Raw genomic sequence first — 26,901 nt, forward strand, 5'->3', positions numbered from 1 at the left:
AATGATGGGCGATTATTCACGCTTTTCTCAACAGAGCTATGATATCATTTGGCCAGGCTTCTTCAGGCTCCCTTGCAAAGCACGAAGACTTTGAGGGTTATTTACACAAATCTCTGCTCTAAACTTGGATGGAACGAAATAAAGCATTTCTCAGACTGTTAGATATATGCTCAACAGGCTCAGCAGCCCTCAGCAAGGGAAGCTTTAAGTGATTAGTTCCCAAATATCAGGCTTCACACTCAGGCATGCTAGCCCCAGATGAGGCCTTCAGAGACCTAATAGAGTCCCTTGGTCCTACAAACAGCTGCTCCCTGCCCCTTGGGGCAGAGGCAGCTTCCAGTAGAGAGGCAAAATAATGCAGATTGTCTCTTGCCTCTCTGGTGCTAGCGTATGGATTGTGGCTCAGTTCTGGCCACTGCGTCCAGAGGGCAAATTTGCGGAGGTCTCTGAACCCTCTTCTTCCTTGGAACTGACACAGCCGCAGAAACAGCCTCCCCTCTTCACTAGCTGCTGGCTTTTCTGTGTGTGCCCCTGGAACTGCTGTCTCTGTCTTATAGATGAAGGGAGCCATGGACACTTAGAGACAGGCTGAGGGGAAAGGTGGGCGAGGAGCCCCCGGGTCCTCCAGGACCTTTTGGCGCCATGGGCTTCCCTCTGGAACTGTCCTGCCTTTAATGTTTAAAGCACTTGTTTAGCTTTGTATCCTTGTAATTAAAAGTCTTCTTATTTGAAAGTATGTTAAATACAAAAATAAGGACCATGTAGTGACTTCTACTAAAGTGAAGTGAAATGTATTCACTTTTTTTTGCAGTTAAAATGTACCTTCTTTCAGCAAGGTACCTTTTATGGTAATAGTAACTGATAGATTTTTTTTTTTTCCAAAATATCCTTACTTGGCAAAGTAAAACGTTAGCAACTCTACATCAGTCTCCAAAGTAGTTTTGAAATTTTACTGGTCCATGAAATCTGAAAGTCTGGGAACCACTTCTCTGACTTGAGAAAAACTCATTCTTGGACTAGGACTCAGAATTGGTTTTTAGCCCAGTTGCTTTTCTTTCTGGCCACTCTTTCCATGCAGGGCTTGTGAGTCCAACTCCTGCCCTGCACTTGGTCTCCTGCTTAGAAAGAAGACAAAGGAAAGAAAAGAGTACTTCACTAAGCTTTAATTTTTTTGACTGTGACATCGGGACACTATTGCTTGCTCTCTCTCTCTCTCTCTCTCTCCATACACACCCCCCTGCGTGCCCCCTCCCCATGTACACCGACACATGCATGCACGGAAACACACACACACACTTTCTATGGGGATGAACTCTTTCCTTACCATGCACCTACCCATCACCTACATTCACCATTTGTTAACATTTGCTCTATTTGTTTTATTGCTCTTACTACACCACCCCATTTTAAAAAATCAATTGCCGGAAAGCTATTTGCTAACATCACTACACTTCCCTACAAAAATAACTTTTAATTACACATTTGATTCCACAGTTGAGCCTGGTTACAATTAATTACTAATGGTTACAGCTGGAAATTTTGCAATGGTGTTGGAAACTGAAGGGGAAGTTTGAGAGAAGTTTCATTAACCAGGGTAGCTTTTGACGTGCTGAGAGTAAAAAAAAACAATATGGCTGAAGTCATTTGCAGCAACAAGGCAGTTACACCAAGGAATGCTGTCTGATGCGACTAAGACTCAAAGCAGCCATGGTCTGAGGGGCCAGAGGAGGGTTTATTTTCTCCATGAGTTACTTGTTTTTATAACACTCTTCTGGGACCAACAAGCAAAGACCTGGATGTTCCTCTTCCCAAATGTGATTTGCAACAGAGAAACAGTACAGACACTGGTGGTAGAAGAGTTGTTTTCTCATAAATCTTTGTCTTCTGCAGGCCTGCTACATTCAACTTGCCAGAAGAGGAGTCTCTCGACCTCTCCCAGCCCCCGTTTCCTCCCCTAGAAAATCACTAATAATGAAGACAAGATAAGGGACAGAATGCACCTAGAATACTGCCTGGAAGAGAGCCCATAATCGGTGCACATGACGTGGTGTACACAATTATGATTACTTTCCCCAAGTTTGATGACAGTATTGAGCAAATTCAATTTTATGATGAAAACAGAAATATCTTGTTAATAATACTTAGTCATTTTTTAAAGAGTCTTTATCTTCTAGAGATAGATTCCAAAGTATTTAAAGATGAAATGACGTGATGTCTGCTTAAAAAAGCCACAGTAGAAAAGAATAGATGGAAACAAGATTGGGCATGTTGATTACTGTGGAAGCTGAGTGAAGAAGGCATCATTAAACTAGTCTCTCTACTTTTGCATAGGTTTGAAATTTTCCAACATAAATAAAAAATGAACAAAAGTTGGTAATTTCTTGCCTAAAGTAAAGGACATTGAATTACATTATTTTCAACAGTATAAGAAACACTTCTCATTCCTCTGCATCCCCTGCTCTTATAGAGGACATTGCATGAAATAAACACATTACCACTCATTCTTTTCTTCATTATAACTCCTTGATGGTACCTCATCTGTCTGTCTTATCAGGGTTTTTCTCCTAGTCAATTATCAGCAATTGAATAATCATGAAGTTGATAAAAAAAAAGATCAATCTGGGTAAACTATTTGGGGTGAAAATGTAAACATGTTTAAAGTGAAGTTTTCTTGATTCACAGTGACAATGGACTCCAACAGTGTCCCTGACCATGGCTGTCATTGTTAATTTTGAGAAAAAAGAATTCCTGGCCACCCAAGAAGGCTTTTTAAAGTTGTTTAGAGAGTGAGGGTATGAATTTAAAATGATATGGTTCTTGAGGGGGTGGGGGGGGGAGGTAAAAATTATGGATTTTAGGCCATGTTCCAGCAAAAATGTTGGGAAAATTTTTTTTATTTGTGTCTTGATATATATGAGTATCTGATTTATTAAAAACCCACGGTGAAAACTCACACTTTGAAGTTAGATAGAGAGTAATTATCCTCTTCAAAAGACATACTCTTAGAACTCCTTAAGATGGTAGTCTCCCCACATGTTTAAGTATCTGTTCACACGTCAATAACAACTTCCTTGAAAACTCTAGGAGGAAGACAGGCCAAGGAGGAAGACACTGGAGACTGGATCGTTAGCCCAACACAGCCAGTTAAAGATCAGGTTCATCTCGGAATTATCACTTAAGCAAATGGGAAATGCTTCAAGCTACATAAATGGAACACACGTAGAATTGTGTAAATCAGGGCACATCTGTATGGATGCTGACTCAGTGATGAAGAAGCATAACTCCAAGTCTTGCACACTCAGCCACAGCTTCATTAATGTTGCTGACAGACCTTGGCTAATTAGATCTCTAGAAGGACAGGTTTTTTTTGTTTTTTTTTTCTCCAGAGACTCCTGGAAGGAGAATCACCTAAGGACAGCTGTTTGCTAACTTCAGGGTCTGAGAAATGGTTTGGCTTCCTGGATTGAAGGGTTACTCATTACTGGGAGGTCAGAGATCTTTGTTCTCCCTAACAGATAACATGGCATTTAGGTGGTCCAGTTTTCCAGCTAATTTTAGAATTTGCAGGAGTAAAACATTTAGTGAAATGTTACATTAATTTTAAGTTGGATTATGAAGTAATGCCAATAGCTTTTAGACAAAACACCAGTCCTTTTGTAGACGCTTCCTTTAAAGTAGTCACTTACTCATAGCATATTTGCATTTCCTTTTGTGGTATCACCTGGTGTCAATTTATAAGGCACAGTAGATAATTGTAGCCAAAATGATTATATGCAGATTACTTACCAGATTTGGTTTTGGGCTTTTGCAAAATTCAAATCGATTCTACCCTGGGAGATAGTCCAAACACAATTTAAAAACTTTCTTGAATGATGATTTTACTCTCACAGCGAGTACAGAGTGATCTCCGGTAATTACTCTGAAAAGGATAATACTCCTCTGGAGTGTTAAGTTCTAATGCATTGATTTAAAAATCCAGGGGTTCCTGGCTGGCTCAGTTGAAAGAACTTGGGACTCATGATCTGGGGGTCGTGACTTTCAGCCCCACATTGGGTATAGACATTACTTAAAAATGAATAAATAAATAAACCTAAAGAAAAGCCAGACATAATAAATGGTTGGTACATGTAGTTTCTTGAGTTGAGATCAAATGTGGGATGAAATAAAACAGTGTGTCTCCCACTATTTCCCTCCAGCAAGTTTGCCACATTGGTGGGAAGTTGGACCCTAAGCATAGTAGGTAATAACATCTCCCTAGCCCAGCCCACATTCAGAAAATCTTCAAAACTAAATGTGGCTCCAAGTTATAATCTTGTTTCAAGATTTCAATATATACTTTCTCTTTTTAATCTCAAAATAAAATATTTAATTTCTCAATTTTGCTTTTTTCTGTTCTAAAGTTTAAAACTATGAATCATATTATTTCTTATTGCAATTAGTTTGGCTGAAATAACATCTTCTGTTTTGCTACCCACTTTAATTCAAACTCGTATTTTAGCCACTTCTGTAGGTGTTTTTTCAGTATATCAAATAATATTCTTGTATGTAGTTATTATCTAGATACCTAGGATGATTTCCCAGATACATTTTTTTGGAGTTGAGCTGTCCTCCTGCTTTGTTTTTATATTTAGATACACAGCACCAGGCTATTTTTATATTTACAATAATATAACCCCCCTAAAACAGCAAACTAAATGTCTATTCATTTACATCAGATTCATTTGAATCATTAAAAATAAAATACCCAAACTGATGATGGGGAAGAGAACAGTAAGTGTTTTGATTGCCATTCGACCACAAAAACTTTTCTTAGTGTACTTAAGCTTTAGTTTTCCTTCTCCCTAGTCCCTGGCTGGGGAGGAGTTGGGGCAGAGGGGCAGAGGCACATGAGGTCCATCTCACCAGGCTGAGTCAGGCCAATGCAGCTGCTGGCCTGGGCACAAGCGTGGGCGGCCACCTGTGGCTCCCGGCACAGCTGTTTGGTAGAGGGCCAGCCAAAGCCCGGTCGGTGGGGTGGAGGCAGGTGGCCAGTTGGGCGGCCAGTACATTCTGGCATGGGCTGAAAGAACACCTGGTTCCACTCTGTAGACCCACCACAGAAGGTCAAAGAATGTGCTTGCTGGCAGCAACCTGATGGTCCAGCTCTGACTGAAACAGAGAAACCCACCTTTCTTGAAACTTACCCGAAGCCAACACAGGAATCATTTTGCTCCAGTTGTGTTGAAATAGGTCAGTGAGGCCATCTGGCATGTCTGGAAATGGTGTGGGGGGGCTGTCAGACAGGAACAGGCTCTGGGATTCAAAACAGGACATTTCAGGGGAGGTGAGAGCCTTCACTTGCATTTGGCTGCTAACTGCCATTGCAGACAACATCCATCCTTGAATATCTCTGACCTTCATTTTCCTCCTCTTCCCACGAACTCTAACTACATGCTTAGAAACCACTTTGGGTCCCCATGTATAATTTTGTCACCAGACATAGGAATTTTCATAGTGAACACCACCACCTACAGAGACAGGAACCCAAAGTTCACCCTTTCATGACCCCTGAAGCCCTGCCCAAGGCCTCAGGCCCACTGCTTCCCAGGAGGGAGGAACCCATTTCCTCTGGCCTGGTGAGTTACTTTCTCTCTGGTAGAGGAGCATCCTTCCAAATTTCCTGGTCCCAGATGTAGACCAGGCAGCAAACTTCTTTGTGCCAAAGAGTGTCACACTCCCCTCACTGGTTCTGTGACCCCTGACAGCTTACTCAACCTCTCTGAGCCTCAGTTTTGGAATTGTAACTAGGGATTGACAGTACTGTCCTGACAGTTTTGTTATAACCCATCCAATGAGGGAACATATATTAAGTGCCTAGCATAGAACCTGTGTACAACAGGTACTCAGCAATATTGGTCATATAAATGAATGACCATGGCTGACAACACTCTTCAGAAACAAAGAGGCTACACCTGGTCTGGACTGGCCCTGGGCTAGAACTCCTGCTGACATCTTTGCTTGGGATTTCAGGGGCCTCATCTCACAATTACTGCTCTTTGGGCCCATGAGGTAGCCTGCGATGCACAAAAGCCCTTGCTGGGGACACAGACCAGGCCTTTCCAAGAATTGCATTGGCCTTGAGCTAGTAGAAGCCATTATTCTCTAGCCATTGACCTGAAGAAGGCAGTCTGACTTCTGAGAGGCCTGCAGCTGGTGGGATAACTTGCCCCTCTTATGTGAAACGTCTCTAAGGTAAGGTATTCAAACGAAGGTCCAAGAAGAGATCTCTGGATTGAATTTCACAAAACTTAAAATCTGGAGTAATGAAATCTTGACCAGTCAAGCATGATGTTCTGTGCCCTGAGGTGAACAGGAATATTCAGGCTCCCTAATTCTTGGAGTCTGGACATCAGGTGCTATTACCCTTGTGTAACCACACAGTGTTGTTCTGGTAAAGTTAGATATTGCCCTGGAAATTATCTTTCATCTTTTATGCAGCTTAAGCCTTCAGTGGGCTAACAGGAGCCATCAACCAAGAGACAATACAAGCATAACCTTCGTTCCCTCAGAGTGGAGCCAGCCCTCAAACTGAGGCCTCAATTTTGGGCCTCAGATACCATCTGTGGATGAAATGAGGGACAAAGAATACTAGAAATAACCCTCTGAGAAAAAATGGAAGACCATTTTCCTTTTAAGTTACAGCTTGGGGTTTTCAAGTCTGAGGTATAAAACCATTGTGAACAGCTGTTCTTTTTGAAAACATATGTTAGTTTATTCCACACATTCTGATGATATGAATGAGACAGAATTCTGAACACAGCTTATCCATCCCTTTTTTATTCAGGGACTGATCTTTTCTCTTTCTTGCAACCACTTATTTAGAATTTTCTAGGCCTCCTGGACTGTGACTTTTTTTTTCTCCCTGAGTTATATTTTCCCCCTTTCTTTTAAAAGTAATGAATATTATCCTAGTCACACCAATTCACACATTTTTGTTATAAATATCAACACCCAACTTTCTTCCTAATCCACCTGAAGAAAAACGTCACCTGGCCTTTTGGAGCATAAAAGCTTAAGGATGATCCCAGTGCTCTCTGGAGAATGGCAGAGATCTCCACGGTGGGTGGACTGTCCTTGGAGTTAGTACCCTAAGTAGGAAAGTACCCTTTAGATATTTTAGAGGGATAAAACAGTTAACTGGAAGCTTAAAAACAACTGTAGGTGGACAGATAGAGACTTGCATCTGAGGAATCTAAGCCAAGGCGAACCATATTTCTCGTTATTCCCCCCCTTGCCAACCCCTAGAAGAAGTACCCTTTGCAAATGCAGTGGGAAGTTGATACAGCTTGTCCCAGAGTCTTATTCACTGAGAATTCATAATACTCCAGCCACTTCTGGCTCCTAGAATGACCCTGAGGATATACTCTCCAAGACTATCTAATCACTGTACCTGATTTCTTCTGGTGTATCAGGTTGAATGAGTGTGTGGGTGGATGTGGAGGTAAGCAGACTGAAGCACAACCTGCTTGGGCATTCCACATCTTCTTATGTAACTGATGAAATTGTCGTTATGAACATACTCAAATAGCTAAGCATGCAGGAGGGTCACCTTCGTTTTAGTTGCTGAGTTTCAAAAATTGCTGAGTTACCTTTGCACGTGATAGTACACCCCAGCTCAGCAATGGCTGAACCATTAGCTCAGCCTCAGAGGAAATGCTTAAAGGGGGAAAAGTACGTCCCTCATGTTCCTAAGCTCCCTGTTGAATCTGAGTAGAAAAATCCTTCTTCAAGTACAAATACTTCTGTTCAGCACCTTTTCCACAATGAAATATCTTGCATCGGGGAATTTACACGGAAAGCAAAAGAAGGAGGGAGGCAAAAGAGTCATGGGTCAATCTGGACTTCCTTTCTAGTCAGCTATTCTACCTTTCTAGGGTTAGAATAGCTGACTAGTGGCATCTGGGGATAGAGAGTCACCAGAAATACCAAAAGCCCTTGTATTTAATAGTACTGAAATACAAATAAATGAAATCTCTGAGGAGGGTAATAAGGGTGCAACAAATTATCTCAATCCTGGATACTACCTGGCTAATTTGGATAGTGTAGTGTGGTATTCCAAAGGATAGGTTCCTTCTACTGCAAGTTTAACACCAGCTTTTCAGGGAATAGACAACTTTCATCTGAATCATTCTTACAAGCTGAATTTTTATTTTTACTAAATTATCTATGTTAAAAAAAAATCTGTGCCTGGTGTGGAATTTCACTCCATCAAGTGTTACAATGACTTTTTCATTTTCATTACAAGCAGAATGAATGTAGGACAAGTGTTAGGAAACATGGCAATAAATTAGAATATAATTTACAAAAGCAAAAAAAAATGTAACAGTGTACCACATTAATACTGAGTATAAAATAATAAGCAACAACTAATCACAATAATACAAAGGTAATTTCATTCTGTATTATTAAGGATACCTATGTGACATTCACTCGAATAAAATTCCTAATGAAATGGACTGTTTGGGGAGTCATATGTATCTCAAGGGCTTTAATCAGTTGGGTATATTCACCTTTCCTTTTTTGGCAGGACTTCATGCCAATGGCAGATACTGCTCTCAGCCATGGGGTACCAGTTTCCTTGGGGATCCCTAAGTAGTCCACATAGCATGCTACTTTCGGAGGGCCTGCTATGGTGGCTCAGCCTCCACTGACAATCCTGTTGCTATTATTTAGAAAGAGAGCATATCATGTAGCCACGTGGTTGACTACAGAGTTGGCAGTGGTATTGTGATGTGCTATAGAATATGATTTGTTTCCCCACTCAGGTTTAGTTCTGTTACATTCTGTGCTTGGTTCTTTCTAGCAGAGTAATCCGATGCTGCACCTGGAAGCTCTCTGCTCCTGGCCTTGGGGCTTGTGCACACTCCTGAGGGAACACTAGCTGCCCCCTCTTCTAATGTCAGTCAAGGGAGCCCAGGGCAACGGTCCTCACAACATTCGTTTCCAGGTGAGGTGTAGAACAGACTTAAGTCAGTAATGTACGAAATCTTTTTGGAATAAAAACATGAGCTGATATTTATGTTGGGGAGAAACAGATCCTGACAGGTAACCTATGCCTAAAATGCCACAGAAAGCACGCATCTTTTATTTCACCAGGGCACATTAGCACCAAGTTAACTGCTCTTTGCAAGGGACCAAGGGATTCAGTGCTGGGGCCATGCTGCTAATGGGCTGCCTCCCCTTCACTGAATAGATGGAGCTTTGGCTCGTCTTCTCAGGGCAGTATACACAGGGGTCCTGGCAATTTTTCTGTATTGTCAGTAGCTTTCTCTGGCAAGCTCAGGGACATGAGCTGTGGTGTTGAGAGAGGAAGCAGCCAAGAAAATAGGGATGACCACGACGGAGTGTGTAGAACAACATCCGTGCTGACTGTCCATAGAAAACCTGAAGTTTAGGTTGGTTTTTGAAGTCTGTGAGTCTCTTTTCCTTTCTGAAAAAAAGTAATCCTCTACCTTAGGTCACGGTGTGGGTGATACACCTGACATGTAGTTTGAGCACACACAGTGACAGGTTTAAGTCAAACATACTCTTTAACTCCAAGCAGTATCAATACAAGGTAGCCGTTTAGCTGGAGTTTGAGCAGCTGGTGTGGCACAGTGTACACACCTGTAGGATACAAAGCACATTCATCAAGAACCTGCTGCAGACTACAAGTGTTCAAGTACAAAATATAAACAAGTACCCTTTTTTTTTTCTTTCTTTTAATCCCACTGTTGAAGCTTTTGATGAGCACGATACGAAACTTGTGGATGGGGAAAATATGAGCTAGTCCATTTAATTTGGGATTCTGGATTTGATTCTTGAATTTGACTTGCCCAAGAAACTTGGTTTCACATTTAATTGCCATTCAGAGTATCCATAAAAAATACAAAATAGTTGGTTGAGTGACTATTAAAATTATGCTTTATGATCTTTAGGCTTCATGAGTTTTTCTTCTTTGGTTGTTATCCCTTGCCTACTTTAAAACTCACAGAAATAGCACATTTATGTGCAAGCACACGCATCTAACCCACACACTCAAAAGCGCCCGCACACACACACACACTTGCTCTCATATAAATAAATGCCCTTCTGCCATATCAAAGAAGGGACATCTGGAACCCATCACAATTGTCAGCAAAAGGGTCTGCCTGGTTGTTACTGAGCCAGTCTATCTTTTGCACGGCATCATTTCAGTAAGCTCAACACGCGTGCAACAATCCAACGGGGCAGAAGCTGTTCTGTGGCCGGTGAGGATGTAAACACAATTGAGTTGGGGTGACTCAAAGAAGAACTGAGGCATCCCGAGTGATGGCAGCAAAGGGCCTGGTTCTTCAGTCTCTACCGTACCCCTGGTCTGGCTTCTGCATGAAATCGAAATGTTTTTCTCTTAAAGTTTTAATGGAAATCTCAGCTTCACTTGCACAAGGGCAAGTTGGCCACAGTCTTTAGCACAGAATTTATAGACTTGCACAGCTGCAGTAACTGATGCACTGCCTTCAACTAAGTCCTTCACTGTTGTTCGGTTTAATAGAGTTTATATATGGCTCACAGCAGTGTTCAGAACAGGGGGATTATTCCTAAGGAAATTAAGTGGAATGAAGAAAAATAATACAAACTTTCATTACTTTTGATTTATAATTGCTCCTTAAATTACAGTTAAAAGCCCGTTTTAGAATTTAAATTGTGGTGCTGTTGTAGTGAGATAAAGTATAGTAAATATTTTTAAGCTATGACTTAAGGTTTCTGAATCTTCTTTTACTTCCATAGTTGACCAAGTCATAACAGCTACATTTTAAACAGTTTTAAATACAAATGGATTCAGTGTCATTGCTAAGTCCATAATAAAAATTATCTTAATGGTCCAAGGAGGTAAACAGGCTATTGGATTTACTCGAAAGAACACAAACGTTCCACAGTAAGCAAGTCTCCCTGTGTTGTTTGGATCTCTCCGATCTGGCATTCCCTCCTTAATACCGTGTCCAGCACTTTGGATCAATAAATCCCACTTCACAGAAGTTAAAATAATATTGAAATCCTGTCAGCTAGGGCTGACCAGTGGTTACGTTTTCCACAGGGTAATACATTTGCAAGGACATCAATCCTCTTCCTCTGGGTGGCTCTCTTTGATGGACGCATTTCCACGATGAAATGACAAGGCGCTCTCTCTGGCTTTCCGTGGGTCAGTGTCCTTGGCAGGTCTTACAACACATCTGTCTGAAGTATGCTCGACTACAGAACTTGAACTTCAGCACCAGTGGGCAATAAGCCACTTTGTTCACATCTTTGCACTCTAACGAATGGGGGCAGAAAATGGAAAACAATTAGAGGCACATAAACAAGTGCATAAACAAGCGGATGGGACTGCATGTTCGGCAAGGACCCCCTTGCACCAATCCACCTTGGCTTCCACATCCATGTGGTTTTTGTTTTTGTTTTTAAGCATACCCTGTCTGGTACAGCCTACCAGAAACATTCTTTTGATAGATTTTAACACAATTTAAAAAAAAATGATTGCAAGGCTTTTCTCCCAGACTTTTATAAGTATGGTGCATGCCCACTGTGTCTTGAAAGAATTACCATTTGTTGGGATAAGTGATCACTTTAGACAGCTTGGAAACATGAGTCATTTTTCTTACAGCGCTTTTATTGCTTCTTTCTCAAGGGTTATTTTATTCAGCAGTGCAAGGTTATCCAAAATCAAACATGAGTTGCATTGTTTGATACCAAAGTACACATGTCTCAAGAGAATCTCTGCATCTGTGAGGCGTGGGGATGGGCCTGGGTGAATGAAAAGGATTGCTGACAGTGGCCTAGATTCAGCAACTACACTAGACAAAGAGGAAAACTTTGAGGGGTTGGCCTCAAATGGCAGCAGTCTGTGGGTTATGGAAACATGTAGAAATGTCTTTTTTTAATTTGGAAGTGAGACATGGCCTTCTTTTTTCCTATGTGTATTTTCTCCTCAGTGCTAGAATTGCCACAGTTGAGGTCTGCAGTTCTTGCAGCCAGAAGGTGAATAAATGATTCTTTCTCCATCTCCCCTTGAGGCTGGTTGCAGAAGATGGGGCTAAGAGGCCAGTATAGAGAAGGGCACACTGGTCTTTGATCCTCAGCACTCCTCTCACCCCCATATAACTCCACTACTTGTAATAATGATATTCTTCTCTAGTCCTCTGTTCACTTTTATCTGGGGATTTTAAAATACTTTGTAAACCTAGTAATTAAATTTCCATATGCCTCCCAGAATCAAAGTTCCACCCTCATTTTTCCAGGTGGTTATACTGAAGCATCCTGGGTAAACTGCTGAAGGTAATTAGAATCAGGCAGAACACTGGGTGAAGTTCAGTGTAACAGGACAGTTTTGTTGTTGTTGCTTGCTTGCTTGCTTGCTTATTTGCATGTATATTCCTGGCTTCAGAAATCCACTGAAGTTCTAAGAGATCATATACATGGTACACAAGGCATATGATAAACTTGAGAAATTATATGCGAAGGAATGGGAAAGTTTTCCATTATCATTGAGAAGTAAGGTAACAATTCTATTGATCTCACGTTCCAGCTTTTTCGGTGAAAGACTTAAATTTCAAACAGGAACCCTCAATCTTCTGCAAACATAAACTCTGTCACCATCGAACTCCCTCACTCACAATTTGACTTACAAAGAGAATAATAGTTAGAAATTTGAATAGAAGCTTTCCGCACTAGGATTCCCAATAAATTTAAGTTTTGGCTGATAGAAGGCCAGAGAGACAAGAAAAATTTCTTTAAAGTTTGTACTAAAAAAAGAAATTAGGTGATATTTTGTGAATCAAGTATGAATTTGAGGTGAAAAGATCTCCACATATTTTAATGTGGAGGTCACTTGCCATTTTTTTTCCTTTTCTCTCTGTCATGACCAGTGAAAAGTAATCAAAACAGGTTTAGACTAAGAATATTTTTGTGGGGGAAAAAAGTTTTATCAATATTACCAAGAGGGATATATTATCAAGGTAAAGCAATCATTAAAATGATGAGAACGGCGCTTGGGTGGCTCAGTCGCTTAAGCATCTGCCTTACGCTCAGGTCATGATCTCAGGGTCCTGGGATCAAGCTCCACATCTGGCTCTCTGTTCAGCAGGGAGTCTGCTTCTCCCTCTCACTTTCCCTCTGTGCTCTCTCTCTCTCTCTTTCTCAAATAAATAAATAAAATCTTTTCTTAGAATGAGAAAAGCCAACACAGTATCATTTGTCTTTAATTCCAAATCACCATCCTAATGGGGCAACCCGCCAGCAGAGACTACCCCTCTCAGAGTTGGCAGCAGGGCTTGATGGGATCGCATCAAAGACAAAATAAATTTTAGCCAAAATATAAAGATGATTTAGTTGATACACAGATAGAGGAAGACTGGTTGCTTTAATAGTACAAGGAAATAAAATTAGAAGCCAGGCTGCCCTGGTTTAATCCTAGTTTTCTCATTTACTGACTTTATGACTCTGAACAGCCTCTCTGTGCCTGAGTTTCCACCTCTGTAAACAGGGATGATGAGGGCGCCCACTTCCACACATAACATGTATATCCTATGATGCCACCTGGAGCAGTGCATATAAGGTTTATCAGCACTTGATAAATGTAAGACATTGAATTACGACTGTTATTACCACTATTAGTTTTTATCTCGTACCACCTGATGACAGTAAGTTGTCCTCTGACTTTCTCCATGAGGACGCAATATTTAGATTACTACTGAGAAAATGCTGTCCTACTGACACAAGTCAGTATTTTCTGGGGTTCAATTTTATTGGGAGATTCATTTCCCCATTCTTGGAAGAGTTGCGGCTGGTCCAGGAAAATTGTGAGATGAGCAAAATACAAGCAAATTCATAGATTATTCTTTTAGATTTAGACCTTGGAATCCGATTCCATAACAGATAAAAGTACTGAATACAAATAATCATAAGTTGTTCCTCCAATTACCCCACCATCGACCCATTCAGGCTATTACAAATATAAATAATTTGGGATTCAGCTTCTTAGGTGGGTGCTGGAAGTGAGAGGACTCTCCTCACCGTGCAGAGGCCCAGAGCACAGTCCTTTGGCCAGGAGCAGTGTCTAGCCTCGGGGTAGGCTGGAAGCCAGCTGCCAGGGTGTCCCTCTCTGAACTTTCCAATACCCCTCTCAAGTTAGTTGTCAACTAAGTTGGTTCCAACCAGCTTGACTGAAAGCAGGAAGTCATTTGGGTCCTGGGAGCAGGATCAAGTTTAGAGGGGTAGGCACTCTTTAGGAGCACACACGACCTGCCTGCCACAGCACCATAACACAGTGGTGAGCGGCAGCAGATCTGGAGTGAGCTGGGCCTGGGAGTGCATTCTGGAACGGCTTCTTCCCCGTATGTGATCACCCTGGGCCAAGTTCCTTCACCTCTCTAAGGCTCAGTTTCTTCATCTGTGAAGTAGAGACCCATGACAAGACCTGCTCTACAAGATGTGGTGAAGTGAGGCACACATGGGATAGCGCTTACAAAGCCCCGCGGCGCCTGGCACAGAGGAATCACTCGTCTGGCACAGAGGAATCACTCAGTCTGTTAGCTCTCGTTATTACCACCAACACATCTGCCTCTGAGATCAACCACTGTGTATTATGTCTCTGGAATCCCTGTCAAAATGTACCAAGGCTCTCAGGGAGGGTTACACACTGGCATACATAAGCAAATTAACAAAAAGATATTAAACAGAGAGCAGGTAAATCATAATGGGGTGGGGTGGGGGGAGAGGGGGGAGAAGCCAGGGCTGGGGATGCCAAGATGGGGACAATAGGCCTTGATGAGACATTAAAGTGGAGACCCTGGGGCTGCCTGAGGACATGCAGCCTTGACGGAGTGTGGGGGCTCCCAGGAAGGAAGATCCCTGAGGAAAGACCCCATTCCTACTTTTTGGTTTTGCCTTCTAGAGACTGTCCAGACATCGAGAATCAATCTTTGTACTGATGGAAATCTATTTACCAGAGAAGGTCAGCTGTGACTGGTTTTTCATTATCTCAGTCTTTTAACGTCACAAGAGCTTAATCCAGTAATGATCACATTAAAAATAATTTATTAGGTGCTTCCTATGTGCCAGGAACTGCCTGGTGGTTTTACATATTTATATATTTAATCCTTTGACAAATATAAAACATCAGAGTTACATAGATGGCTTTCCAAATTTATATATAATCCTTCCATGATATAAAACATCAGATTTACATAGATGGCAAAACTGAAGCTCACAATCATTAGGAAAACCAGGCTGGCCATACAGCTGGTCAGTCTAAGAGCTGGGACTAGGACCCCTCAGTTTTGGCAGCATTCTTGGCATGAAACTACAAAAAGGTTTCTGCCTCTCAAGACTTCTGTATTCTTGGCTGATACCAAAAGTCACGAGTCAACCCTTGGTGGCATCATTATCCGAAAATTTGCTCTGCCACCTTAGAAAAGGGGAACTAAAAAAAAAAAAAATAACCTACACCCAACAGGGGGGCTTGAACTTACAATCCCAAGATCAAGAGTGGCATGGTCCACTGACTAAGCCAGTTAGGTGAATGGAGAATGAGCAGGGTTTCTTACTTTTTATTTTTTTATTTTTTATAATAATTTTTTATTATGTTCTGTTAGTCACCATACAGTACATCCTTAGTTTTTGATGTAACATTCCATGATTCATTATGAGCAGGGTTTTTTAAAAGAAGGGTTCTAGATCACAGATATTTGAAAAAGCCTGGATACTTTTCTTCAGCTTTACACTCCTCATTCAATTGTGTAAAATGACATAAGTGAAAGGTGATTTGAGACACACCAAGAAGTTTTAAAACTCCACTATTACAGAAAGCTGAATGTAATCTTAAATATATTAGGAACAGTTTTAAATTATCCTGAGGCATTCAGCCCATCTGCCACTTTTTTAGCTTACCTAGAGAGGACTGACTGGTTGAGCTCTTGAACTGACTCATTGACATTCTGCTGATGTAGTCAAGAAGGCTTCATTATAAAATTTATTCACTAGTCTGCTTCATTCTCAAAGCCATTACAAATATGAAATAATGTAAGTGATGAATCACTCAATTCTACACCAGAAACTAATATTACACTGTATGTTAACTAACTGGAATTTAAATAAAAACTTAAAAAAAAAGAAATAATCTTCTCATCCTTGAATCAATACACAATACAGCTTACATTTGTGATAAAAACCATTCTGGAAAAGCTCTGCATAATTAAACTACAATTTCCCATTGAAATCAAAACAATAATGTTCTGTTTTAGTTTCTGAATGATCTTCAGTAGGCATTGATTTCTAGCTAATCTCTAAAATATCTTAACAACCAAAAGCTTCTCTATACCTATGTAATACATAATCTGTAAATAAGCTACTATACTAGGAGACTTATTAAAAGGAATCCTTTAGGTAGAATCTTTTTGTAATATAATTACTCTCTAATTTATCTATTTGGAGGGGTTGATCTTCATTATCATATTTTCTTCATGCAGATACCCTTATATCTATGTTTTTTTAAGTAGTGGGATCTAAGCCAGCAGGGTCAAGGATTTTTATGATGAAGGAGCTTGATTTTTCTCTTCTGCCATCTACATGGTACCAGCTAAGTACTGTCCTGGGAGAGAAAGATAAGGCACTCATTCTACCTTTTCTCTTGTGAGGCCATGGGAAGGGTGAGAGGTCCTACTGTGTGGTTTCTAGGGAATATTGTGTGGGCCTAACTAGTTTCTCCTTTTTTATATCCCACCTCTCCCTGAAAATAAAATTTCACTGTACCCAAGGCCAGATATTTCTAGTGGGGAGAAAAAATTTATGGAGTATTCCTTAATTCTTCTCAGGGACACTTGGGAGTATATCAAGGGCTGAAAGCCAAACCGTAGGCCCCGTGATAGGAACTAGACCCATTATTAGAATCTTAAGTAACCTGTCAGGTATGCTAGAGTGGGTGTCTCACTGGTAATCCGGGTTTTGGTAGAGTTGAATGATAAAATAAGACAACCTGTTTCATAGGCAACACATGAATCTACTTATCATTGATGTGCCAACGGGTTTTTCCCCAGGGGCTTTACATTAATCTTTCAAATCTCTGACATAAAAGACATGATTTCAAAGTAGTCACACTGAACAGAGGCTTATAAATTTAGGATGCAATTGGATTCAGATTCATTGTGACTTTGAAGGCTTCAGTTGGTCTAAGGAGTACAAGAGCAACTCCTGAGATTTGGTGCTTTTGCATAAAACCCTACAAAGCCTAGCTATCATTGGAGTGACTTGGGGTACATAGGGACATATCCTCTCATGACCAGGTTGGACCATTCAGCATCTTTCTATGGAGAATGCACACCTTTGTGCCTAAAACTCTTTATGAGATTCAAAGGAACAACACAGTAAGTACAGACTTATGACTTAAGCACCTTAGGGTCTATCTTTGGGATTACAAACGTACAACCAGCTGTGCCTCTATCAAACTGCCCAGGGAGATGCAGAGCCTAGTGAGAGATGAGATGGCAAAGGCTGTGCATGTGAATGCGCAGTGCAGGAGTCGGGGGTGAGCGGTGTGAACTCGGGATTTTTCCTGAAAAAACTATACTTGAGCCCTTGATACATTAGATAGTTAGACTGGAAAAGGATGAATTAACAAGTTTCCCTTGGGAACTTGACATGATCATTGCAGTGGGAATAGTCCACCAACTTTTCATCCTCAAAGTAAGACAATATCAACTACAAAACTTGATTCCAATTTCATCTTACCATGGACTAAGCCCTTCCTTTTTCTCTTTGTTTTCTCAGTTTCTCTTTACCCAGTCTTATTCCCTGGATGCCACCCACATTCATCCTCAAGGTGGTATGATCCCAACACAAACCCCAGGGTTCCCTGTAAACCAGACAGCCAGGAATGTGAACCTGAGTGCTAGGGTGCATTATGAGCTTTTTAAAATGGCAAAGGAAAAAACTACTCTTCCTCACCTCCTTCAAATCAAAGTCTTCAAATGACCTTCATGGTCTCTTTTTGTTCTGGGGGTCTGATGAGATTTCTGGAGCGGTTCAGGTTTTCTCTGAGTTGTTCATTTGAGGGAGACTGAGACCCACCAAAGCCACTGTTAGACAGCCCGAGCTGATAAACCAATGCACACTAACCACACCTTTCCTGGGTTGGTTACCAGCAGCTCATGGCACACCAGGAATACAGTAGGCAGAAGGTAGAAGGTAATAACCTGGCAGCAGTAAATACTAGATGACAGAGTGCCCTGTGCTACTGAGAGGCTGAAAAGACTCACCATATAAACTACAAGCGAACCTGAAACTGCATAAGGTGAATAAAATGGCATTTGGGATAGAATTTCAGGTAAGCTTGAGTAGGATCGTCCCAGCTGCCAGATGTACTTTAAAAAATTACTCTGAGTAGTACTTTAGATGCAGTGATACCCAGTGTGTCTGTACTTCATTCGTGGCAGCAACATAGTTACCTTCCTGATGGCAGTCTGTCAAAATCAAGCCTATAATGCTTTAACTCTTCACTGAAGGCTTTCAAGAATTAAAAACTAAAGCAGATGTTGAACATGGCAAAATGTATCTCCCTTCTTACTTCTCCTATTTCTCTCTATTTATTTTTAATATCTTGATGCTTCACTTCTTAGTTTCATTCTCATTATTCTTTGTTGTCTTAACCTCCCTCCATGTCTTCAATCTCTTTCCATTGTTTATTTTATTTTTATTTTTAAAAATTGTACTCAAATTCCATTATTTTATTATGCTTTTGGGGATGAATGTGCTTAACTTCCTTATAGATTCCTAAATTCCCTTATCATGATTTATAGTATCTACTAATCAAAATCTAAATGGGAGTCATCCTGGATACCTCCAAATCTCTCATCCCCATGTCTGACTGCTCATCAGTTTTTAAAATTCTCCTTTCCATTTTATTCTTTTTTTCTAATTCATTACTCTCCTTCTGATTTCTATTATATCTGCCTTAGTTCAAGCCTTCATCATCTCAAGTGTGGACCCTTCTTCCATACAAGGCTGACTTCTCGCTGCCCCTTCACACTCCTGCCATCCCAAGCATGTCACTCCCCAATTTACTTCACTTGTTCTCTAGAACTTATAAACAGAGTCCTAACTATCTTCCACAGTGTGCAGGACCCTCCAAAACCAAGTCTCTGTGTCTCTCTTTGTAGCCACATCTCCACTGTCTGCTCATCTGCCAACCCACTGCACCCGTACTAAACTACCTCCAGGCCCCCCATGACTGCACATCCTTGTCCTCTGCCAGGAATGCCCAGCATCTCCATGTCTTCTTGGCAAATTGTTTCATACCTTCCAGTGCCCCACTCAAGCCTGAATTCTCCATGATGCTTCTGCTGATTACCCCCTCCTCTGTGTACTCATTATAACTTCTTTCTACTCTGTTAGAGTACTGCCCATATTGTGAAAGTTATTTGTTGCCACTCCCAATAAACTGTGCTCCGTTTGAGGAAAAGGACCTTGTCATATTTCTTTCATAGTCTCAGTGGCTGGCACATAATCAGTAATGTTTACTAAGTAAATAATAATGGTTGGGTGAATGGAGCACATTATTGAAAAACTATTACCTTGAGGGATGGACAGATAGATATATATGTGATAAATCAAGCTCAGGAAAATATTAATGCTGGAATCCAGGTGGTGGGTGTTCATTGTATAATTCTTTCAACTTTGCTGTTATGTTTGAAACTTTTTATTATTTTCATAATAAAATGTTAGAATGGGAACCAATTCCTAAACTGTGGCTGTTAAAACAATTCTCAAGATTCTATCCCTTTCACCCATAGAGACCCCACTGAAAAACTATATTTTAGATGCTAAGGGATCTCCCTTAGTCCAACTCTATCTTGGGGTAGAGCTGAAATAGTTTCTTAGCAGCCTCCCACTAACAGTCAAGAGAACCTGATTCTGCTGGGGAAGAAGGGGTCCTCTTCTACTCTCCTGCAATAACCAGAGCCTACTCCTTTCCCCACTGCCAGACTTCTCTCCCAACTCTCCCTTAGTAAGAGGCACTTCTTCTCTCTCTGATCTGATTTCCAGAAGTCTTATTTATTTATTTATTAAAACGATTTTATTTATTTGAGAGAGAGAACAAGCATGAGCAGGAAGGAAGGGCAGATAAGGATGTACTGTATGGTGACTAACATAACATAATAAAAATTTTTTTAAAAAAGGAAGGAAGGAAAGGCAGAGAGAGAGGAAGAAGTAAGCTCCCTGCTGAGCAGGGACCCAATGTGGGGCTCCATCCCAGAATCCCAGGATCATGACTGAACCGAAAGCAGATGCTTAACTGACCGAGCCCCCCAGGCGCCCCCCAGAAGTCATATTAGATCACTCATATTAATTTCATGCAAGAACCTCTTTTGAAATCCATGTTATCTGCCCATTTCATATCTTTATGAATGATAACTTATGATTTAATTCAACCATTTTATCCTCTTTTCCCAGAGCACACACTGGGTTATTTTTCCAACTACACATTACAGCTGGTTCACAGACCACTTTAGTCTATGAAGCTTGCCTTGATCTAAAAAATTAAAGTCATGGTCTTCCATTTCAACTCTCTTAGCACTATGTCAACTGCTCCACATAACACCTTCTACCTTCCTTTTTTTTTTTTTTTTTTTTTTTAGTATCTTCCCTGTAAGACTATGAACTGATAAATGCACTTGAATTTTCCATAATGAATGGCCAAAGCTGGCCACAACAAGCATTCAATAATTAGCTGCTGATGAAATGAACTGATAGTTTCAGGTATTTAAATGTATTCAATATATGCTATTGCAAAGCCAAAGAGAACACAAAACAAGTTATGACAGACATACCCACTTTAAATCTAATTTTGTAAGAGCGATCATCTTTCTTTTCAATGATTCAGCAGCTTTACGGAATAATAGTTCTAAGATTAGTCATATTTTGCAGGATTAACAATTTCCTAAAAGTTTCCTCCTTTACTAAGAAGGCTAAAAATACTATCTTAATTGCTTATTTCATTTTTTTAAAGATTTTATTTATTTATTCGACAGAGATAGAGACAGCCAGCGAGAGAGGGAACACAAGCAGGGGGTGTGGGAGATAAGGAAGCAGGCTCATAGCGGAAGAGCCTGATGTGGGGCTCGATCCCGTAACGCCAGGATCACGCCCTGAGCCGAAGGCAGACGCTTAACCGCTGTGCCACCCAGGCGCCCCTTAATTGCTTATTTCAAATTAATATTAATAAAAAGTAATTTGGCCAGGCAGATTAAATGACCATGAGGTGTTTCTCCAAATAATTCAAGAAACCTCAGATTAACACCATTTTAAGAGAATTTCTTTAAGGCGGAAGTAAGTCCAGTTGTAAATGATATTTTGCCCACCCTGAAAACTTTGCATCTCCAGCTGTGAAGCTTTTGTATGATATTTAACTACTAGAGAAAAGCTTTTGGGGAAATTACTAAAATGCCTAAGATGAAGCTATAAACATAATTTCAACATACATATTGCTGTGGGCATGTTAAAAAGCCAGTTATTTCAGCAATGATTGAGCCTGAATCTATTGACTCAGGATGATGGTCAAGCTAGAAGTGTTGCTACTTTATAACCAGAAGCTCTGTTTTCATGTTAAAATACCCACCTTAAAAAGTGAATTAAGAATAGCATAAAAATGTACTTGAAACTGACATGTCCTTGGGCTCTGCCAAATCTGGATTCAAATACTGAGTCTGCTACTTCCTAGTCTTATAATTTGGGCAAGTCACTATCATTCTCTGTGCCTCAATTTCCTCATCAGTAATACCAACTCTTGGAAGGTTCTTGTCATAATTATAACATGCATGTGTATGCACGCACACACACACAGATATTTATGTATATGAAACATATAAAGCAGATAATAAATATAAAGGGCCTACCACAATACCCAACACAAAGTAATTTAATATGATAGTTATATCCTCTTTTCCACCTCAACCTTTTATCTTCCAACTCAGAAAGAAAAATGGACCTCCAAACCCATGTGATTGATTCCTAATAATTTATAATGGATAAAGTTGTTTGCTGGTCTTATACAAGAGAAATATTTTTATTTAGATCATTTAAAAGAGATTGTTTTGCTAGGAAAATACTTTGGTTTGTCATGGATTTTGAGTCCTTCTCAAGAGAAGAAAAGCTAGATTTCTAGAATGTCCCTTATCAAAGGGACAAAAAAGTAGATGACATCAGAGCCAGAAATTTTGCAAATTAAAATTGTGATTTGAATTGATGTAGGATAAGGCTATATTTATCTGAAAGAGTAAATTATACAGTAAGGATATTGTGTTGAGGCTCAGATACAAAAACCAGTACATTTGCAAAGACGCAAGTTCTCTGCATCCTGTCATACAAGACAATTGTTCTTCCTAAAATAAAATTCCTAAGGAAACATTTTAAAATAGTGAATGCAATTTTTTTAAAAAATCCTTTAAACTGGATACTTTTGGTCAAAATGAACAGATCTCTTCTTAATAGGTTCATGAGCACATAATTTTCATTTGAAAAATATTAACGGATTATGTTCAGGATAGTTCTCTACTTTTGTTTTAAGCAGAGCCCTATAACTGAGTTTCCTACATAATTTAAATTAGTAGCTTCTTGTGCTGTATTTGAGCATGCCTCTATTTTCATATGACTAGGCAGTCTGAATTTCCTGACTATGCCATATTTGTCTCTATACTTCCCATGGTTTCATTAGAGTGCCTCTTACATAGTAGCATTCAGGAAATTTTAAATGAATGCCTAAGTGAATAAATAAAATATATTTATTGAAATAAGATATAAGAAAATTCAGAATTTGGGCTGGCATCTGCTATTAATAAACAGATTTCCCAATACATAAGAAAGAAAAATTTCAGAGCCCAAAGACCTTTGTCTTCCTCTATAAACAGCTATGTAATTATCTTTTTCTTCTTTTCTACAATGAGAAAATTAGCCCTTGAAACACAAATAGTTTCAAACATATGCTTTACTTATATGTACAATAAGCACGAATTTTAATCTTCAGGATGATAGAGATCCATTGTCATATCCAAAAAGAAGGAAGTTTTCACTTCAAACTGTGGTTCATTAGAAAACATCTCTATATTTTGGCACAAGTTGAACATAGAATGCTAGGTTGGATGTGACCTTAGAGGTTACCCACTCCAAACTCTCATTGTATAGATAAGCAAACTTAGCTCCAGAAAGGTTAAGTGACTTAACAAGGTCATATAGTTAGTGTCAGAGTCAGGGAAAAAATGTAGGTTTCCTTATCGCATATCCAGTAAACATGCAGCTTTCGCAAATGCTCTATACAAACTATACTACAACGGTGGCTTTATGGGGCTCTTCAAACCCTGGGAACCAGTACAGGTGAGTCACTAGAGACCGCAGGCCCTTTCTCCATGGGAAACTCACCTTCAGTACTGGAAATGGGGGTACTGTCACATTTGCTTTCACACTGCTGCATTGATGGAGGCCGAACAGTTTCTGGACAGTCCCCAGACGCCTGTCCAGTGTAGGAGAGACACTGCACAGTCCTCATCTGCTGGCCAAGGCCACACTGAGCAGAACACTAAACCCAAAGACACACAGAGAAACAAAATACTGATCTCAAAAATTTTCAGGAGGTAAAAAGATACTATATCTTTTCAAATACCATATATATTAGCTTTTAAAGTCCATATGAAGTTCATCTTGGAGAGGTGTATGATTAAGTCATTCTCCTCTAGAATTGGTTTGGAAATTCACAGATCATGTGATTACCCTAGAAAATGGAAGCAACATAGTTCCCAAGAAACAAGAGATTTCTTGGGCTATTTTTCTAACAGTTCCAAGCAAGTGAACCGTCACAGGAGTATAATAAGAAAACCCTCAGGATGAGGTAGAATAATTAGAGATCCTAGGGCTGGACATCACTTGCGCTCCCTATTTATTATAGGCCTATTGGCAAACAATCTGATGGTCTACTGGAGCGCTGTGAATCTGATCAAAATGTGAGTTCAGGGTGACAGCAGTGATGGCTGTGCAGGCTGGTGATGGGGACCAGTTTAAAAAAAAAGAGCTTAAATTAGTACCTTGAGTTTTCTAAGGTACTGTCAGTCACACAAATGTGAACCAAGTAGCATGTCTCCGTCTCCTTTTTCATCTACTCAGGAATTCATTTACTTCAGAACTGAAGTTATTCTCAGAGTGACTTAGTTTCAGCTGGGACTAATCAGCTGTCCAGGCTGAAGAATGAAGCTGGGTCTGCCCTTTTGGGCCTGCCACCCAGAATGCCAGCAAAGCCTGTGAGATTTGGGATCAAGGAGATGAGCTAGCCAGTGCCAAGATGTTGTTGGTGATGGTGATGTTTACAAGGTAAACAAACTGAGGTCCTATTGAATTTATTTGTAAAAACTCTCAAATCACTTATAGGACTTGCAAGGATATTCACAGACACATTCATCAAAGAAATGTTTAAATACAAAATGACAAAACAAATGGACCATAAAAATGGATTAAAGCATCCTTGAGAATGTATTTTTACCAGTTAATTTTAGTTTTAGGAAACTGAATTTAAAATATAGATGAGAAGAAAAGGACTTGACAATATTTAAAAGAATAATCTGAAATTGATTATTGTAAATGTGGCAAAATCACTAACATGCAAAAACTTTCAACTGACCTTTATGTAATAGTGCATTGCAACAAAGAATATGTAAGGAAGGAAATGTTTACCTGGTTTAAATAAAAATTATGATAGCATGTCTGTACTGATTCTTTAATAGCTTATCAATTTCATATTATGAAACCGTTACACTTCCACAGTGACACACATAATTGCTTATAATGCCTACCTTATCATGTGTATTCCACTTAAGTATTTTATAAATTAAATACTGCTATACAAATGCAAATTATTATTTGTTATACAAATGCAAATGTCAACTATTTTATGATCATACTTTTTTTTGTTTACCCAGAGGGCTGACTAAGCACAGAGCAAGTATATTTATTTGCCTTAATGGAGACTGAAAATCTTTTGCCCTCTCCCAAATGTAACGAAAGAGGTCTGTAGATACTGCTATACTCTAGAAATACTGAAGTTTGGCCAGAATTTTGCTAACTACTTCTATACAATGCCATTTTTAAGAAGTAATGGCAGGTCCAGTCCAGAGCACACACAAATCATAGGTATGGTTATGTGCCATGATTTATTTAGGTCTCAGATTTTAGGAAACAACTAGCTACAAGGTTAATTGTAAGACCACAGGAAAGGGGCAATAACTGTCTAGAAATTTACTTTCTGGAGCATTATTTTTTAATGTAACCTAATAGACTTCCTTTTCAACATTCAAAAGAATACTACTCAATTTTCCTTGTATTCAGATATGCCAATTTGCTTTAAAAGGAATTAAGGTGGCCTTCTGCAAGATAACCCAATTTAAAAGTAAGTGAGAATAAAGAAAGAAAAAAATGTAAATTGGAACATAAAATGAGTCTAATAAAAATACATATGAAAAGCTCTATATACTGGCTTCTCAATTCATGATGCCCATCAGATAAACCCATTGAAGAATAAATATTAATAATATTGCAAAGACTGTCCATCATGTTATCAACCTAACTCCGATACCTTTTCTGTGAAGTTAAGAGGAGCTACTTTGCCAGTAGAAAAGTTAAGACACTGGTGTTAACTGATTTGTTTTTGAAGTAGTTGAGAGATGGGACTAGAATCCGAATTTTTGTTGGCTTGCTCAAATATCTGGCCATATAGAAAACTTCTCTTTCCATTTTAAGTTAAAGTGTTAAGATCCAAGAAGTAGGCAGAAGTAGGATGTGTGTGGGTGTGGGAGAGACACAGCTAAGTGGGTCTATGTGTGGCGGCCGCTGCATGTGCATTTTTTCATACGTGTATCTCATACCTACATTTCTTAGTGGTGTTACTCATCTCTTGAGCCCTCATAACGACCCAATCAGGAAACTCAAGGGTCTCAAGGTGCTGCTTCAGCAGGACCCCCCAGCTCAACTGCCTTACCTGGCCCCAGTCTCCAGTCACCCAGCGAGGAGGAGGGCAGCGGCCCAAACTGCAGCGGATACGGACAGGGGGTTTGCTCTCTTCTGGACACTGTGCAGCTGGGAATGTTTTAGAGAGGTCACTGCTCTTGCACAGAACAATCCGATGCTTGAATCCTGGACCACATTTGGGAGTGCACTGGAAATGAAACAAATACTAATGAATAATGGCATTCTAAAGATAGAGGAAAATTGGAGGAAAGTCTTTCTTGAAGTAAATGTGTTTGGGTATACAATATGCATATACACTAAATTCCGGGCAAAGTCTTTCAGATATGAAAATTCCTTAACTTTTTAAGAAGTAGTACTTTTATCTTTTCCCCTAAGGACTTTAAAAGCTAAACGAAAGTTTGCTTTTCTTGGCTAACTTATTTTCTTCTTTTATTGTGGGTAGGTTTATTCCTCGATTCCTCCCTATCCTTGGCCACATTCAGCTGTGATAAGATTCTCCTAATTTTTGGAATGTGGAATCCTTGGTTTCCTACTTTCTGGGTGTAGTCTTCTGAAAAGAATCCTTATGTTATTCGTAGTCCATGAAAACTCGTCTTTGTGAAGCAAGCTAGGGGTTGACTGAGGTGTGTTTTTTTAGAGTGTGGTGACTAAGACTACATGGCCACTGGTGAAGGTTTATTGCACAGAAAATCCCTGGACTTTCCCCCATCCATAATGAATTTCCCTAAACATAATGAATTTGACTATCTTTAGTTGGACCAGTCAGATCTTCATACTGATGAAAAGATGCTTCTTCCTATGTCACAAAGTCTATTATTTACCTCTTCTCCAGGTTAATTGGGATGTTAT

The 26,901-nt window shown here is 39.9% G+C and overlaps 1 protein-coding gene across 2 annotated transcripts in view; it reads right to left on the reverse strand.

Annotated features, from left to right (window-relative positions):
* Positions 1–8,164: 8,164 nt before the first annotated feature.
* Positions 8,165–26,901, reverse strand: part of ADAMTS6 (ADAM metallopeptidase with thrombospondin type 1 motif 6) — a 290,690-nt gene continuing 271,953 nt past the window's right edge. For both annotated transcript variants that reach the window (XM_057307195.1, XM_026498893.4), the window contains 3 exons: positions 26,063–26,239; positions 23,461–23,617; positions 8,165–11,311 (listed from right to left, as the gene is read on the reverse strand). In XM_057307195.1, the coding sequence (XP_057163178.1) occupies positions 11,202–11,311; positions 23,461–23,617; positions 26,063–26,239 (444 nt within the window). In that variant the 3' untranslated portion in view covers positions 8,165–11,201. The remainder of the gene's footprint in view (positions 11,312–23,460; positions 23,618–26,062; positions 26,240–26,901) is intronic.

Source organism: Ursus arctos, unplaced genomic scaffold (genome assembly GCF_023065955.2).
Source record: "Ursus arctos isolate Adak ecotype North America unplaced genomic scaffold, UrsArc2.0 scaffold_5, whole genome shotgun sequence".
In the NCBI taxonomy this organism is placed as follows: domain Eukaryota; kingdom Metazoa; phylum Chordata; class Mammalia; order Carnivora; family Ursidae; genus Ursus; species Ursus arctos.